The sequence below is a fragment of the Gracilinanus agilis genome, chromosome 2 (assembly GCF_016433145.1).
Source record: "Gracilinanus agilis isolate LMUSP501 chromosome 2, AgileGrace, whole genome shotgun sequence".
NCBI classification, from domain to species: Eukaryota; Metazoa; Chordata; class Mammalia; order Didelphimorphia; family Didelphidae; genus Gracilinanus; species Gracilinanus agilis.
In genome coordinates this window covers 476,119,118-476,138,596 of record NC_058131.1, presented here as the reverse complement: position 1 = coordinate 476,138,596, position 19,479 = coordinate 476,119,118, and the positions used below count along the sequence as shown (strand labels likewise).

Genomic DNA, 19,479 nt, shown 5'->3' with positions numbered 1-19,479 from the left:
CCCTTACTGGTCTTTTGCCTTGAAATCAATACACAGTAGTGATTATAAGATGGAAAGTAAGGGTTTTAAAAAAAAGCAGTTATCCTAACATGAAGCCAAATCTGCTTCCTTACAATTTCCACCCATTGCGAGTGGTTTGGTAAAGACCAAGCAGAATAGGTCTAATCCCTCTTCCACATGAAAGCCCTCTAGATATTTTAAGACAGTTATGCCCCTCCAAGCCTTTTCTTCTGACATTCCCAGTTATTTCACCTATTCCTTATGTAACACGCATGGGGACTCTAGGTGCTTTACTATCCTGGCTGTCCTCCCATGGCCATTTTCTAGTTTAACAATATCCTTTCTAAACTGTGACATCCGGAATGAAAATCTTACTCCAGATGTTTAACTGCCACAAGTCTCTCCCCTTGCCAAAATATCCCCCCTCATCCAACTGTCAAAAGGATATTCCTAAAGGGCAGGTCTAACTAATAGGTCTCCAGTGTCTCCCTAATTGACTGCAGGATGCAGTTGTGTGTTTGGCAATTTAAAATCTTTCAAAATTTTACCCCAACACATTTTTTGAAGCTTACTATAAATACATTAATCCCTTTCAATTAGTTTGTTCTACCCAAACTGGTCTTTTAAAAATTTTGGATACGTGATATTCCATCTCTCCTATTTGCACAGGCTATTGATCTTCCTTGCTTGGAACACAAACCATATTTACTATAGTCTCTTAATATCCCTCAGCCCAACTCCCACTTTCTATATTAGGTCTTTCTTCTGACCACCTCCTACTACCTCACCTTATTGGTGACTCCTAACTAAGTGACCTTCCATTTATTTGATATTTTTGAGCACATGCATGTGTTGTTTGAGTGATCTCGCCAGGGCAAAATACAGTGGGATTATTCCCTTCTTATTCCTGGAAGCTGTGCTTCTCTACTTGTAGCCCAAGAGAACATTAACTTTCTTGACCATCGTACTATCCTGTTGACTCATACTAAGTTTATAATCCATGGAAATCGCCCAATTTTTTTTTTTCATACAAACTACTAAGTATGCTTGCCTCAATTTTATGGGATGATTTTTTTTAAACATCTTGAATCTTATTCTAAAGAATTTTACTCTTTTCAAACATTGAACAATTTATTAAGATACAATTTTATTTAACCACCACTGAAGATACATAGAAAAATCTGATAGTCCCAGAACTCAAAGACCTTATAGGATAATGAGGGAATTGAGAAAAGAAAAGATTGAAATGCAAACAAAAACAACTCTGAGGTATCACCTCATACCCAGCAGACTGGCCAATATGGCAGCAAAGGAAAGTGATAAATGTTGGAGGGGATGTGACAAAATTGGGACACAAACACTGCTGGTGGAATTGTGAATTAATCTAACCATTCTGGAGGGCAATTTGGAATTATGCCTAAAGGGCTTTAAAAAAATGCCTGCCTTTTGATTCAGCCATACCACTTCTGGGTTTTGTTATAGGTGTGATGATGATACAGGATAGGGTCTGATAGAGAGATGGCTCAAGATCCTCTGATGGTATAAGGACTTGAGCTGAGTGAACGCGAGAAGCCCAGGTGAATCACCAAGTTGTGGTAGTGAACACTAGGTCCCACACAGTATTTGAAACTCAGCTAAATACCAATTCCCACCAACAGTGCCCAGGAATAAGTGATTAAGTGAGAAGCTGTGAAATAGATCACACAGTTTCTCTGACTGCTTATCCTGGGTTTAAGTTGATGGATAACACTATAGAATAAGTGGATAATGCCGATGACTGCGATTTGACTTTACTTGAGCAATCCCTTTCCCTCAGATCCAAAGGATATGATCAGTGATCCTTAGGACAATGATGACATTCACCTAAGTTAGCTTTTAGGATTTAATTATAACCAACTTAGGGAAAGGAACAGGGTTTGAGGAAAGAGGTGTAAGGAAAGCTTCACTAAACTGCTGATGACCAGGGTTTGTCAATCAAAGAGTAGTCAGGTTGGAGACTGTCTGCTGGAGAGGTTTCTCCTCTCTATGGCTCCCTGGGCCTTAACCAGATTGATTGAAAATCGATGTTGTTCTTCCCTGATGTTCAAATGATTGATATATAGCACAGCTTTGTCCAGAAGTTGAGGATGTGATAACTATTGGAACAGGATGCAGGTAACCTAGGCAGATTTGGCTGGGCCTACCCACCCAACCAAGCAGGTCCCTTCTTGGGAATGAGAGAGCTCCTTGTTCAAATTTCGCCCTTTTATAGTCCTGGCAGTAACTGCTTTTGCCTTCTGGCTCATGGTATCTGGGTTGGTTCTAAATTCTAAAACTGTTGAGTGTCACTCATCCTGTTCTCCATTTTCCATAGCAAAATGATATTACAGTTTGTACCCCAAAAAGATAATAAGGAAAAATACTTATGCAAAAATATTTATAGCCGCACTCTTTGTGGTGGCAAAAAATTGGAAAATGGGGGGGATGCCCTTCGATTGGGGAATGGCTGAACAAATTGTGGTATCTGATGGTGATGGAATATTATTGTGCAGAAAGGAATGATGAACTGGAGGAATTCCATGTGAGCTGGAAAGACCTCCAGGAATTGATGCAGAGTGAAAGGAGCAGAAATAGGAGAATGTTGTACATAGAGATGGATACACTGTGGCACAATAGAACGTAATGGACTTTGCTACTAGTAGCAATGCAATGACCCAGGGCAATCCAGAGGAATTTATGAGAAAAAATGCTATCCACATCCAGAAAAAGAACTGTGGGAGTAGAAACACAGAAGAAAAACATATGATTGATCACATGGTTTAATGGGGATATGATTGGGGGTTTGATGCCAAAAGATTGCTCTATTGCAAATATGAGTAACATGGAAATAAGTTCTGAACAATGATACACGTGTAACCCCGTGGAATTGCTTGTCAGCTCAGGAGTGGGGTAGGGATGAAGTGGGGGAAATCATAAATCATGTAACCATGGAAAAATATTCTAAATAAATAAATCAATTACAAAAGCTGAAAAAAATAAAGTAGGTTATGCCAAAAAGAAGAGAAGATAAAATATATTCACAAAACCAGAATACAAGTTACAATATGATCAAGGGCATAAAAGGGCTCAGAGTTGCATCAGGGATTAAAGATTAGATGGGGAAAAAACTTTCTAGCTACATGTGTGACCTTGGGGAAGTTACTTAACCTCTGTCTACCTCAGTTTCTTCATCTATAAAATGGGAATAATAAAAATAGCACCTAACTCTAGGGGTGTTCTGAGGATCAAATGAGATAATACTTGTAAAGCACTTTATAAACCTTAAAAGCATTACATAATGCTAGCTGTCAACCTCTGTTCTAAAGGAGTTTTCAACAACATATACACAAGTAAATAAATATGAACCAATATTAGTAGGGATATAGACATCATAGCATAGTGGACAGAGTGCTAAGCTTGGAGTCAGGAAGACTTGGGGTTAAAATTTTGCCTCTAATATTTATTATCTGTATGAACAAGTCACAGCCTCAATTTGCCTCAGACAATTGCCTAGAATTTATTTATCTTAGGTGGATTATGATCAGTATCATTGAATGGAGTTATATACATTATAGAAATGATAGATCTTTCCTATTTCTACATGCCAGAACAGAGAGGGCATTATACAATGAGAGGTGTGAAGAGGATAAGGTTAGTTTAACAATGACCTTCCACAGGAAATGGCATCTGAGCTAAGCTTTGCAGGTTATCGGGTATACTAACAAGCAGAGATAATTAGAGTATATTATAAATATAAAGGGCAGCCTGCACAAAAGCACAGATGAAGGCTGGCAGGCCAAACTGGAGGAACCACAAAAAGGACAATGAGCATGAATGTGCGGGCAGTTCGTGATGCAGTAAATACAGTACTAGGCTTAGAATAAGAAGACTCATCTTCCTAAGTTCAAATCCTGTCGCAGATATATTTACTAGCTATATGACTCTGAACAAGTCACTTAACCCTGTTTATTCATTTGTAAAATGAGCTGGAAAAAGATATGGTAAACTACTTCTGTATCTTTACCCAGAAAATTCCAAATGGGAGTCAGACACTGACTGACTCAACAATAACAACAATGCATAAATGTAGAGTATGTGAAGGCGAGTTAAATGAAATGTCTGAAAAACATGAGATACAAATTGTGGAGGGCTTTAAAAGACAGAGTGAAAAGTTCACATTTATTCTAGAAGTGATAGAGACAATTAAAGATTTTTTTTAATTAATTTTTTTATTTTTAGAAAAATTTTCCATGGTTACATGATTCATGTTTTTACTTTCTCCTTCACCCCCTCAAACTTCCCCACCCCATAGCTAACTCACATTTCCACTGGTTTTAATGTGTGTCATTGATCAAGACCTATTTCCAAATTGTTGATAGTTGTATTGGTGTGGTAGTTTCAAGTCTACATCCTGAATTATGTCCGCCTCAACCCATGTGTTCAAGCAGTTGTTTTTCTTCTGTTTCTACTCCTGTAGTTCTTCCTCTGAATGTGGGTAGCATTCTTTTCAATAAGTCCCTCAGAATTGTCCTGGGTCATTGCATTGCTGCTAGTACAGAAGTCCATTACATTCTATTTTAACACAGTGTATTGGTCTCTTTGTACAATGTTCTTGATGATCGCTGCTTTATACTACAGTTTAATATCGGGTACTTGTAGGCCCTCTTCCTTCACATTTTTTTTCATTATTTCCCTTGATATTCTTGATCTTTTGTTATTCCAAACGAACTTTGTTATAGTTTTTCCTAATTCAGTAAAAAAGGTTTTTGGTAGTTTGATAGGTAAGGCGCTAAATAGGTAAATTAATTTGGGTAGAATGGTCATTTTTATTATGTTAGTTTGTCCTACCCAAGAGCAATCAATGTTTTTCCAATTGTTTAGATCTAGTTTTAACTGTTTGGAAAGTGTTTTGTAGTTGTTTTCATATAATTCCTGTGTTTGTTTTGGTAGATAGATTCCTAAGTATTTTATATTGTCTAGGGTGATTTTAAATGGTATTTCTCTTTCTACCTCTTTCTGCTGTGATGTGTTGGAAATGTATAGAAATGCTGATGATTTATGTGTACTTATTTTGTATCCTGCAACTTTGCTAAAGTTGTTGATTATTTCTACAAGCTTCTTAGTTGATTCTCTAGAATTTTTTAAGTATACCATCATATCATCTGCAAAGAGTGATAGCTTAGTCTCCTCATTGCCTATTTTAATACCTTCAATTTCTTTTTCTTCTCTAATTGCTACTGCTAGTGTTTCTAGTACAATGTTAAATAATAGAGGTGATAATGGGCATCCTTGTTTCACTCCTGATCTTATTGGGAAGCCTTCTAATTTATCCCCATTGCATATGATGCTTGTGGATGGTTATAGGTATATACTGTTTATTATATTTAGGAAAGGTTCTTCTATTCCTATACTTTCCAGGGTTTTCAATAGGAATGGGTGCTGTATTTTGTCAAAGGCTTTTTCAGCATCTATTGAGATAATCATGTGTTTTTGTTTGTTATACTGTTGATATGGTCAATTTTGTGGATGGTTTTCCTAATGTTGAACCATCCTTGCATTCCTGGTATAAATCCCACCTGATCATGGTGGATGATCCTCTTGATCACTTGTTGGAGTCTCTTTGCTAGTATTCTATTTAAGATTTTTGCATCTATGTTCATTAAGGAGATTGGTCTGTAATTTTCTTTCTCTGTTTTTGATCTACCTGGCTTTGGATTCAGTACCATATTCGTGTCATAAAAGGAATTTGGTAGGACTCCTTCTTTCCTTATTATATCAAATAATTTGTATAGTATTGGGATTAATTGTTCTTTGAATGTCTGATAGAATTCACTTGTGAATCCATCAGGTCCTGGCGATTTTTTCTTAGGGAGTTCTTTGATGGCTTGTCCAATTTCTTTTTCTGATATTGGATTATTAAAGTATTCTATTTCTTCTGCTGTTAACCTAGGCAATTTCTATTTTTGTAAATATTCATCCACATCACCTAGATTGCTATATTTATTGCCATATAATTGGGTAAAATAGTTTTTAATGATTGCCTTAATTTCCTCTTCATTAGAGGTGAGGTCTCCCTTTTCATCTTTGATACTGTTAATTTGGTTTTCTTCTTTCCTTTTTTAAATTAGATTTATCAGTATTTTGTCTATTTTTATCTGCTTTTACCAGCTTCGTCTTATTTATTAATTTACTATTTCTTTTACTTTTGATTTTATTAATTACTCTTTTGATTTTTAGTATTTCTAATTTAATTTTCATCTGGGGATTTTTAATTTGTTCATTTTCTAGTTTTTTAAGTTGTATGCCCAATTCATTAATCTCTGCCCTCCCTAATTTGTTAATATATACACCCAGTGATATAAATTTTCCCCTTAGAACTGCTTTGGCTGCATCCCATAGGTTTGGGTAAGATGTCTCATCATTGTCATTGTCTTAAATGAAATTATTAATTGTTTCTATGATTTGTTCTTTCACTAAATTATTTTGGAGAATCATATTATTTAATTTCCAAAAGATTTTGGTTTGCCTCTCCATGTATTCTTACTAATAACTATTTTTATTGCACTATGATCTGAGAAGGTTACATTTATTATTTCTGCTTTTTTGCATTTGTTTGCCATGTTTCTGTGCCCTATTACATGGTCTATCTTTGTGAATGTTCCATGTGCTGCTGAAAAGAAGGTGTATTCCTTTTTGTCCCTATTTATTTTTCTCCATATATGTATTAACTCTTAATTTTTCTAGGGTTTCATTCACCTCTCTTTTCTCTTTCTTATTTATTTTTTGGTTTGATTTATCTAGATCTGATAGGGGAAGGTTGAGGTCCCTCACTAGTATAGTTTTGCTATCTATTTCATCCTTGAGCTCCACTAGCTTCTCCTTTAGAAATTTGGAAGCTATACCGTTTGGTGCATACATATTGAGTACTGATATTTCTTCATTGTTTATACTGTCTTTTATTAGGATGTAGTTACCTTCCCTATCTCTTTTAACCTTATCTATTTTTACTTTGGTTCTGTCAGAGATCATGATAGCCACCCCTACCTTCTTTTTCTCATTTGAACCCGAATAGATTTTGCTCCATCCTCTCATTTCTGTCTCTCATGTGTGTTTCTCGTAGACAACATATGGCAGAATTTTGGTTTCTAATCTACTCTGCTATTTGCTTCCGTTTTATGGGTGAGTTCATCCCATTCACATTCAGAGTTATAATTATCAACTGTGTATTCCCAGACATTTTGATTCTCTCTCCTAGTCCTGTCCTTTCTTCTTTCACTGTTTCCTTCTATACCAGTGTTTTGTTTTTAATCAGTTCCTATAATCCCCTCCCTTCTTGTACTTCCTTTTCTCCCCCCATCCCTTCTTATTCCCCTCTTGTTGTTCTTTAAAGCTACTCCGTGCTCCACCCCCCCAAGCCCTCTCCCTCCCTAGTATTGCTTCCCTCCCCACCAGTCCATTTGTTACCCTTCTACTTCTCTATAGGGCGTGAATCAATTCTCTGCCCCAAGGGATCTGATTGTTCTTCTCTCTTTAAATTGACTTCAATGCACTTAAGTATTGAATATTTCCTCTCTCTAACCTCTTTACCCTTACAATGTATTTTTATTTTTCCCTGTTGGTCCCACATGCTTCTTAATGGAATATAAATTTATTCCTTTTTCCCCTATTTTTCTTATTATTAACCTTCTTCCCCCCATACATACATACATATACATACATACATGTATGTATGTATGTATATATATGTATATATCTCGCTTGACATTTCATCCTATACAGTTTGTCCCTGTTCCCTCTATGTGGATTTCTTCTAGTTACCCTGTTGGTAATAATTTTTTAATATTTGACAATTCTTCTTTTCTTCTTGGGATACAAATTGATTGAACTTGTTGTGTCCCTTAAAGAAAAGAATTTTTTTCTCCTCCCCCCATTCTCTTAATTATCTCATGTTGATTCTCTTGAGTTCTGGGTTTGGGCAGCAACCTCTCTGTTTAAGTCCGGTTTTTTTTCTTGATGAATGTTTGGAAGTTCTCGATTTTACTGAATAACCATACTTTCCCCTGCAATAATATAGTTAGTTTTGTTGGATAGTTGATTCTTGATTGCAGACCCAGTTCTCTTGCTTTCTGAAATATTGTGTTCCAAGCTTTCCTGTCCTTTAATGTAGATGCGGCCAGATCCTGTGTTATCCTAACTGTGGTTCCCTGATATCTGAATGACTTCTTTTTAGCAGCTTGTAATATTTTTTCCTTGGTCTGGTAGTTTTTGAATTTGACTATAATATTCCTAGAAGTTGTCAATTGTGGATTAAATGTAGGAGGTGATCTGTGGATTCTTTCAATTTCCACTCTTCCCTCTTGTTCAAGAACTTCTGGGCAATTTTCTCTGATAATTTCTTATAAGATGCTATCTAAATTTTTCTTTTATCGTGATGTTGTGGTAAACCAATAATTCTTAAGTTGTCTCTTTTAGCTCTGTTCTCCAGATCTTTGGTTGAATCAATGAGGTGTTTCATATTCTCTTCAAATATTTCATTTTTAAATTTTTTTAATATATTCTTGCTGCCTTGTGAAGTCATTTGCTTCTTGTTGTTGAGTTCTGCTTTTTAAAGACTAAATTTCATCCCTGGATTTTTGGTCATCTTTCTCCTTCTGGTCTGATTTTCTTTGTAGATCTTTTGCCTTTTTTGCTTCATTTTCAAGCTGGCCAATTCTGGCTTTTAAGACTTTACTTTCTTCTTTTAGTTCATGTATTTCTTTTTTCAAATTGTCTTTAGCCTCTCTAGCCTTTCTCGATTACTTTTTGAGTTCCTGAAGTTCTTGAGTTAATAGAATTTTGAGATCTTCCAAAGCCTGTGTCTAGTTTGGTGGAACTACTTCATCTTCTATTTCTATTTCATTTGCTCTCTTTTCACTTCCTTGAAAGAAGTTGTCAATTGTCATTTCTTTTCTCTTTTTCTGTTGCTTATTTTTTTCTTTCCTTGTTCTGCTAGTTTGAGCAGGTATATTTAATGATCTTTGATTAAAGATCTTCCCCCAGCTTGCAATGGAGGTTCCTAGTTACTTTCTCTGCCCTATGAAGACTTCTTGTCTGTCCAATTGTTGGGATTAATCCTGTATTGACTGGATTAATCTTACTGCTTAATCTGCCCTGAGGCTAAAACCCAGAGAGGAGGGAAAAACAAACAAACAACAAAAGAAAAAACCTTGGGGGACCAGAAGGAGCATTTTCCCCCCTGAACTGAGCTCTCCAGCAGTGGGGTCCCCCTTCGCTGTCTGCTGTGTTTGATCTGATTTCCTTTCCTCTTGAAGCCCTGTGTCCTCTATCTTGGTATGAGGAAGCCAAGCTATCTGCGGTCTGGGGGTTGGCTCTCTCTAAGCCACCTTCTTCCTGGCATTTTTTGCTGTGTTTCTCTGGGTTTCTCCTCCAGTCACCTCTCCAGTGCCTGTGTTTAACTCCCTGAGTCTGGTGCCAGCAAGGCCCTCTCTCTCTACGGTCCAGTGAGTCCACCCACCCTGAGATTTCCCGGGCCACTAGAGACTCCACACAGCACATGAGGGAGGTGTCCTGGGATTCCCCTTCTACTCTCTGAGACCAGACAGTTCAAGAATTAAAGCCTTTTTCTTGGTGTACCTCTTTAGTTGTGTTGTAGTAAGGTTCCGCTGCTCTGTCCTGTTCTTAGATTTGGTCCTCTTTCTTCTCAAAGTGCATTGTTTTCTATCTCGGTGTGTAAGGGTGTGGAGGTTTTAAGATTCATTCCATCTAAGCCGTCATTTTCCCGGAAACCCAATTAAAGATTTTAAAGTAAGGGAATGGTACAACCTGTCCTATATTTTTCAAATACTAACTTGGCAGCTATATGAAGAAATTAAAACTCTCATTTCATTTCGAGTGATAAAATGGTGGTTTTAATATAATTAAAGAATAAGAAACAGGCCTAACTGTATTTTATTTATTTTTATTTATTTGAAATCCTTTCCTTCCGTCTTAGAATCAATTTTGGGTATTGGTTTTATGGCAGAAGAGTGGTAAGGGCTAAGGCAATGGGGGTTAAGTGACTTGCCCAGGGTCACAAAGCTAGGAAGTGTCTGAGGCCAGATTTGAACCTAAGACCTCCCATCTCTGGGTCTGGTTCTCAATCCACTGAGCCACCTAACTGCCTCCTCTAAATATATTATAAAATGAGAATATTTACTAGATAAAATTTTTAAAAATTCTTATCAAGTAATTACCCCTTTGTGCCACTAGCATGAATTTCACTGTCATGTGACTATTAACTCTTTCTAGGTACTCTATTTATACCAATAAAAATGGTGAAGAGATTTCTGTAACAAATTAAAATACTGATATACTTTCAAAGAGAGGATTCATTTTTGAGTTATAGAATATATGCCATTATCTCCTTTAAAAAGAAGCATTTTCTTACCTAGACATATGGTGGGCAGCAGTGCCTAAAGCTCTTCGTCCCAAAACACAGAGTCCATAACAAAGAGTTACTAAGGAGGAATCTTTATCTGCATCTAGTGGCTTTGGAAAAAGTGAAAAAAATGTGGTTAATAGGGAATAAATGATTAATAACTCAGGCTGAAGGGACAGAGCATTCTTAAGTAGAAAGAGATAAAAAAAATGGAATGTTTGTCCAGATTTATCTTCAAATAAAAATCCTAATGAAAATAAATTTAGTCCTAAGAAAAGGTGAATCATTAACATAAGCCATGGATACTTTGGGATCTTGAAATTTAATCTGGTACTATAAAAATATTATAAAATAAAAACTCTTGTCTTATAATTTACCAAATGGAAAAGTTTTTAAGTCAGTTTTTCTAATCACTCCCAAAAGAAATATTCAATGTAATAATAGACGAATTTACTTTTTTACTACAACAGGGATTATTGAGAAAGTCTGGCATATGACAAGCAGTTTTAGGTTTCAGAAATAATCAATTTATTTACCATCAGATGAGAATAATAGCACATTTAAGTAAATTTTACCTTTATGTTAGCCAAGACCAACTTACAATATGTATACAGAGTAGTTTACTTTATTGTACCCTTGGAAAACAACTGGCACTTCCTTATAGTCAAGGTTAATAGCTTGGCTATTATAATTTTTCTTATAAACATGAAATGTGTTTAACTCACTTATAACCAAATATATGGCTTATGAAGATACACTAAAATTGATAAGCTTAAAATCCAACTTAACTGCATGCATATTTAACAAATACATGTGAGTAATGCATAAAGGAGAGAAATCTGGAAAGGAGGGTGCAAAGCTTATTCAATCAAATCTACCTTTGCTCTTCGAGAACAGCAATATTCAATCCAGTTGAGGTAAATTACACAGAAACTCTCTCTGGATATGCCTGCTAGTCGATGATCATAATCTTCATCAATATTTGGATTAAATGTAGGGTCCACATCAACATAATTGCGGTCAGCACATAAGCGTAGTCCCTCCTGCATTGTCTCATTGGCTAGCCATTCCTCTAGTTTGGAGGAGGTTGTAACATAATAAATGATACCCTAATAATGACAAAAATGTTGTAACATAACAAATAATGCAAAAAAAATAATTTCTAAGACATTAAGTACCTGCCATATGCAAAACACTTCTCTAAGCATTGGAGATACAAAAATTACCATTTAAGGTAAATGGGTGCCATGCTATGAAGAGATTAAAATGCCAAGCTAAAGATTTCTTATTTTCTCCCAGAGACAACTGAATAATTTTAACTAAATGAATGATATGATCAGATCTGTGCTTAAGGAATGCCAAGTGGTCAGTCATATGGAAGATTAGAAAGAGGATAAGATTGGAAGCAGAGAGACCAAGTATATAGGTGACTTTACTATGGGACTGAACTATGGTATAGGCTATGTGAATGAAGAGGTGATGAATGTGAGGTATGCTAAAGAGATACAGGTAACAAAATTTGGCATAATTGGATACAGGGAGATGCAGGAAAAAGCCAAAGATGACTCCAAGGTTAAAGACCTGGGTGACTGAAAGGATGGTGATGTTCAAAACAGAAAGCATTTGGAGGAAAGCTGGGTTTGGGAAGAATACTTTAACATATATTTAAGGAGTTTGTAAGACATGCAGATGGAACCATCTATCAGGTAGTAATATAGGACTAGAACGAAGGAGATTATGGATGGTCATGCAGATACAAAGAACAGCTAAAGAGAGATAATAGAACCCATGGGAACCAATCAGTTTACAGAGAGAAAAGTATATAGAAGGAGAAAAGAAAATCAGAATAGACCACTAGGAAATTAAGATGATAATCAAGCAATGGAGACTGAGAAAGAGAAGTAGAAAGAAAACTAAGAGAAAGCCCCTTCCTACCTTTCAAATCTTTCTACATCTTATTCCTTTCTACATATTCTGCATAGATCACCATCTACACTAAATCCTCAAAAGACAACCCCAAGGAATAAAACAGCCAAATTCAAGAGCTTCCAAGCAAAAGAGAAACTTTTACAAGAAGCCAGAAAGAGACAATTCAGATATCAAGGAGCACCAATCAGGATTACACAGGATCTAGCAGCTTCCACATTAAAAGACTGCAAGGCTTATAATATGATATTCAGAAAGGCAAGAGAATAGGGTCTACAACCAAGGATCACCTACCCATCAAAACTAACTATATACTTAAAGGGGAAAGTATGGGCATTCAACAAAATAGAATATTTCCAAGTATTTGTAAAGAAAAGACCAGAACTAAATTGAAAGTATGATACCCAACCACAAAAATCAAGAGAAACATGAAAAGGTAAAAAAGAAATAGAGGGGAAAGGAAAAGAAATTTTTTAAATTTGCATCTTTAAGGGCTTCAATAAGATCAAATTATTTGTACTCCTAGTGGAAAAATATCGTGTGTAACTCTCAAGAATTGTATTCACTAGAATTGTAATTAGAAGAATTATTCAAAGGGAAAGGTACTAAGTGGTCTAAGACAATATGCAAAAAAAAAAAAAGAAAAGAAAAGGGGGTGAATAGAAGATGGCACCCAGAGAAACTTGAAGTAATAAGAAAAATAGGATAATCTATACTACACAAAGAGGCGCATGGGAAGGGGAGGGGATGAATACTAATATAAGGACGAGAGGAAGAGAGTGTTAATAGGTAATACTTAAACCTTACTCTCAGTGGAATCAATCCTGAGAGGGAAGAGCAGCTAGATCTATTGGGATATCAAAATCTATCTTACCCTATGGGGAAAGTCAAAAGGGAAAAACCAAGAAGGGGAGTGGGACAGGGAGTTCAAAAACGGAAGGAAAGAGAGGGGGGAGGGAATTTAATAGACTCTAAAAAAATAATAAGAGGGGAACAAAAAGGGAGGCAGCAGAAATGGAAGTAAACTAAGGGTGGAGATAAAGGGTATGATTAAAAGCAAATCACTGGTCTAAAAGGAAATAGCAAAAGAAGAAAGGGCAGAACTAGGAGAGGACATAAAAATGTTGGGGAATACACAGATGACAATCATAACTCTGAATGTGAATGGGATGAACTCACCCATAAAACAAAAGCAAATAGCAGAATGGATTAGAAACCAAAATCCCACCATAAGTTGTCTACACATGAGGCAGGTAGACAACCACAGGGTAAAAGTTAAAGGCTGGAGAAAAATCCATTGGGCCTCAACTGAGAAAAAGAAAGCAGAAGTTGCAATCATGATATCTGACAAAGCCAAAGTAAAAACAGATCTGATTAAAAGAGATAGGGAAGGTAATTACATCCTGATAAAAGGCAGTGGAGACAATGAGGAAATATCGGTACTCAACATGCATGCACCAAATAGTATAGCATCCAAATTTCTAAAAGAGAAACTGGCAGAGCTCAAGGAGGAAATAAATAATAAAACTGTACTGGTGGGGGACCTGAACCTTCCTCTATCACACCTAGATAAATAAAACCAAAAAATAAATAAGAAAGAGGTAAGAGAGTTGAATGAAATCCTAGAAAAATTAGAGCTAATAAATATATGGAGAAAAATAAATAGGGACAAAAAGGAATACACCTTCTTTTCAGCTGCACATGGTACATTCACAAAGACAGACCATGTACTAGGGCAGTGATGGGGAAACTACGACCCATTGGTCAGATTTGGCTCCCTGAAATGTTCTATCCAGCAGCTCGACATTATTCCTAATCTGACGAATACAGTGAGTAGGATACAATACAATGAAACTTTGAAAGAGTTGCCTTAGAAACAGACTGACAGGTGAGTATTTCCTTTCCTTTGGCTCCCTCTTTAAAAAGTTTGTCCATCACTGTAGAAGGGCATAGAAACATGGCAAGCAAATGCAAAAGAGCAGAAATAACAACCAAAACCTTTTCAGATCATAATGCAATAAAAATAATAATTAGTAAGGGCACATGGATAGGTAAATCAAAAATTAATTGGAAATTAAATAATATGATTATCCAAAATCAGTTAAAGAATAAATCATAGGAACAATAATTTCATTAATGAGAATGACAATGATGAGACATCCTACCAAAATCTATGGGATGCAGCCAAAGCAGTACTCAGGGGGAAATTTATATCCTTGAGTGCATATATTAACAAATTAGGGAGGGCAAAGATCAATGAATTGGAAATGGAAATCAAAAAAACTAGAAAGCGAACAAATTAAAAATCCCCAAATGAAAACTAAATTAGAGATCATAAAATTAAAGGAGAAATTAATAAAATCAAAAGTAAAAGAACTATAGAATTAATAAATAAGACTAGAAGCCAGTACTTTGAAAAAAACAAATAAAATTGACAAAGTACTGGTCAATCTAATAAAAAAACCAAATCAACAGTATCACAGATAAAAGGGAGACCTCACCTCTAATGAGATAATAAGGAAAAAACTTGTAGTAAAATATTTATAACCATGCTCTTTGTGGTGGCAAAGAATTGGAAAGTAAGGGTATGCCCTTCAACTGGGGAATGGCTGAACAAATTGTGGTATATGTTGGTGATGGAATACTATTGTGCTCAAAGGAATAATAAACTGGAGGAATTCCATGTGAACTGGAAAGACCTCCAGGAATTGATGCAGAGTGAAAGGAGCAGAGCCAGAAGAATGTTGTACACAGAGACTGATACACTGTGGTAAAACTGAATGTAATGGACTTCTGTACTAGCAGCAATGCAATGACCCAGGACAATTCTGAGGGATTTATGGAAAAGAACGCTATCTGCATTCAGAGGAAGAACTGCAGGAGTAGAAACACAGAAGAAAAACAACTGTCTGATCACATGGGTTGATGGAGATATGATTGGGAATACTGACTCTAAATGATCACCCTAGTGCAGGTATCAATGGTGTGGGAATAGGTTTTGTTCAGTGACACAGGTAAAACCTAGTGGAATTGCGTGTCGGTTATGGAAGGGGGTTGCGGGTAGGGGAGGGAAGGAACATGAATCTTGTAAGCATGTAAAACTGCTCTTAATTAATTAAATAAAAATTTCCAAATTAAAAAAAGGCATCAAAAATTTTAATTTACTTATTCAGTGCCATACCAATCAAATTACCAGAGTTATTTTATATATGTGGAAAAAATAGCAATAAAATTCATCTGAATTCCAATCTGGCCTTAGATACTGCCTAACTATGTGAGCCTGAATAATTCACTTAACCCTAATTACCTAGCCCTTACTGCCGTTTTGCCTTGGAAATGATTCTTTAGTATCAATATTAAGCTGGAAGGTAAGAGTTTAAAAAAATTTATCCGCAAGAACGAAAGGTCAAGAATATGAAAGGAATAATTATTTTAAAGTGAAGGAAGCTTAGTAATATCAGATTTCAAATTATATTATAGTGTGGAAATCATTAAAACAATGTAGTACTGGCTAAGAAATCAGTGGTGGGGATCAGTGGAATAGATTAGGTACACAATATACAATAGTAAATGACCAAAGTAATACAGTGTTTGATAAATGCAAAGATCTATGGTTTGGGGACAAGAACTTGGTATCTGACAAAAAATTGTTTGGGAAAACTGGAAAGTATTCTGTTACAAACTAGGCATAGGTCAGTATCTCATACTGTATATGAAGATAAAGTCAAGGTGCATAAATGATTTAGACATAAAGGACAGTATCATAAGCAAATTAGGGGAGAAGAGAAAATTTTACCTGTTAAAATTTATGGAAAAGGAAAGAGTTTATGACAAAACAAGAGATAGAGAGGATCCCAGGAAACTGGGAAAGAATTTTTACAGCAAGTTTCTCTAATAAAGGATTAATTTATCAAATAAATAAGAGCTGAGTCAAATTTATAAAAATAAAAGCCATTGGAGCAGCTAGCTGGCACAGTGAATAGAGCACAAAACCTAGAGATAGGAGGTCTTGGCTTGAAATCTGACCTCAGAACTCAGACCCTTCCTACTCTGGACAAATCATTGAACTCCAATTGCCTATCCTTCTTTATCTCTCTTCAGCCTTGAAACTTACACTTAGTATCAATTCTAAGATAGAAGGTAAGGGTTTTAAAAAATAATAAGACCCAATCCTCAATTAATAATGGATATGAACAGGCAGTTTTCAGAAGGAGGAATCAAAGTTATCAAGAGTCATTTGAAAAAATGTTTTAAATCACTACATATCAGAGGAATATACATTTAAACAGCTCTGAGGTACCACCATATACCTATTAGATTGGTTAACATGGAGGCAACTAGGTGGCTCAGTGGTTTAAGGATCAGGCCCAGAAATAAAGGGGAGTATGATGATGAATTTTGATGAATTTTGATCACAAACTGATGTATACATTTTTCACTTTATCTTTTTTGCCTTTTTTTGCTAACCCAGAAATATGTTCTGCATGACTTCACCTGTAAAATTAATATCAAACTGCCATCCAAATAGGGGGAAGGGGCTGAAGAGAAATTTGGAACTCAAAATAAAAAAACCAACACAAAAAACCTTAAGGGGGAATGTTAAAAAAATAAATTATTCATTTTTTAAAAAGAAGTTAAATATAGGAGTTCATATTTTATTTTGGAAGCAATAAGGAGCCACTGGAGTATACGGAGTAGTCACATGGTTACTTTAGTGTGGAGAAAAGATTGGAGTTGAAAATTACCAGTGTTCATTTACTTACCAGATTCAATGACATGTTCTCATTCTTTAATTCATTTAATCCTTCTTAGCTCTCCATATTGACAGTCTCTGTGTTTTAAACCTCTTTCTCCTGGTTCTTGTCCTACCTGACTGGTCCTTCTCAACTTCTTTAGCTAGATCCTCATCTAGGCCACAACCTCTACCTGTATTCTGTCCTGAACCACATTCTTTTTTCTCTCTCTACTCCTTCGCATGGTGAACTCATCAGCTCCCATGGATTTAATTAATTTCCATCTCTATATTGATGATTCTTAAATCTACCTATACTGCTCCAATCTCTCTAACCTCTAATCTTACATCTTCAACTGCCTTTCAGATATTTCAAACTAGATGCCTAGTAAATATGTTAAACAGAACATTAAAAATCAAACTTATTACCTTTTCCCCTAAACTCTCTCCCACTCCAAACTTTTGTCTTGTAAAAGTCTATACCATCCTCTCAGACCCTCGGTCCTACAACCCTGGTATCATTCTTTATTCCTTTCACATCACTCTTCCCCAACCCCCATGCCTCTCACTCCCACATAATCAATCTGTTGCCAAAGTCTAGAAATACACTAAGAGAAATAAGGAAGGGCCAAAGGAGAACTTTGTGGTATAACCAAAAAGGGAGAGGATATGGATAACAAGCCACCAAAGGTGACTAACAAAGAGCAGTTAGGATAGAAGAATCAGGAGACAGCAGTGTCACAAAAACTCAAGAATAAATAAATATATAGAAGAAGAGAGTAGTCAAAAGTATCAAATGTAGCAGAGATCAAGAATGATGAAAAATGAGCTATCAGATTTGGCAATCCAAGCTTCACTAGAGAACAGAAAACAGTTTTAGTTGAGTGATGAGGTCAGAATCCATACTGGAAAAGGTTGAAAAGTAAGGAGAGGAAATGGAGACAACAAGAATAGATAGTTTCTAGGCGAGTGAGAAAAGGAGGCAAGATTTAGGACACTAGCTTGAGGGGAAGGTTTAAAAAATTTTTTTTAAGAATGTAGAATAGGCCATGTTTGAAGGTAGCTGGAAAACATAATATAGGGAGAAGCTGAAGACAACTTGGAGGGGGTGTTATATAATATAACAAGAAGAAGAAAATGGGATTACAGACATATAGAGAAGAGTTGATCTTGGCAAGAAGAGGGACCTTATTGTCAAAGACTAGAGGAAAGGAGTGTGGGGGAGATGATGTTAAAGACTTTTGAGATGAATAAAAGAGTAGAGGGAATAGTGAATGGCTTCAAATTTTCTCAGTAAGGTAAGAGGGGAGATCCTTAGCTGACTGGTGAGAAAAGAGATGTGGGAAGCTTGAGGAGGTTTGTAATGCTTCTGAGCAGTGAGATAGTGAATCATTTAGAAAATAATAAAAGGAATGACTTGCTGAAGTGAGAGCCCATTACAACTTGGATAATAAGATTTTATAATACACCTAGCAAAGCACTCACATACTTCTAGGAAGGTATGAAAAAAACTGCTAAAGGTTTATATTATTTCAATCATTCAAACTTTGTGCAGATTTCTAAATGACAGACCAAATATATTTTGCAAAATACATGACTAATTGGAGATATGGCCATTATTTACTTCTTGTCCTTAATACTGCATGCTTCAATGAAGTTTTATTAAAGAAAAGAATAATGTGACTTTGTAAATACATTTCCTTAACTGTTCTGAGATTCTAGAGATAAGGAAATTATATTTTAAATGACCAGATCTTAATATGCTCAAATCCCTTACTTTAACATAATATGTGGTGAGTATTTTCCGAAGGTCAAACACCTGCAGCATGGAAGCTGCACTATTGTCAGTGATGCTGTAGCCTTCCAGCACATACTTGGTGACAAGAACTTCCCAAGCTAGCCAACGCTGACTGAATGCAGCATTAAAGGAGAGCATGTGAGGAAGATGACCAGGTTCACAGCAACAAAAGCCATCATCTTCATCTACTCCTTCAGTAATGGCTTCTACTTCTCGTTGTTGGCAGTAAGTACCTTATAAAAAAAAAGAACCATATAATTATATCTTACAATTAGAAAAATGTAAATCAAAACAACTCTGAGGTACTACCTCACACCTAGCAGATTAGCTAACATGACAGCAAAGAAAAGTAATAAATATTGTAGGGGACATGGTAAAATTGGGACATTAATGCATTGCTGGTAGAGTTGTGAACTGAGCCAACCATTCTGGATGGCAATTTGGAACTATGATCAAAGGGTTATAAAAGACAGTCTGCCCTTTGATCCAGTCATACCACTGCTGAGTTTACACCCCAAAGAGATCATAGAGAAAAAAGACTTGTACAAAAATATTTATAGCCACACTCTTTGTGGTGGCAAAAAACTG

At 35.9% G+C, this 19,479-nt stretch overlaps 1 protein-coding gene across 2 annotated transcripts in view; it reads right to left on the bottom strand.

Annotated features, from left to right (window-relative positions):
• PCNX1 (pecanex 1) overlaps window positions 1–19,479 on the bottom strand; it is a 220,483-nt gene that overhangs the window by 43,237 nt on the left and 157,767 nt on the right. For both annotated transcript variants that reach the window (XM_044664916.1, XM_044664917.1), the window contains 3 exons: window positions 18,871–19,124; window positions 11,314–11,544; window positions 10,445–10,545 (listed from right to left, as the gene is read on the bottom strand). In XM_044664916.1, the coding sequence (XP_044520851.1) occupies window positions 10,445–10,545; window positions 11,314–11,544; window positions 18,871–19,124 (586 nt within the window). The remainder of the gene's footprint in view (window positions 1–10,444; window positions 10,546–11,313; window positions 11,545–18,870; window positions 19,125–19,479) is intronic.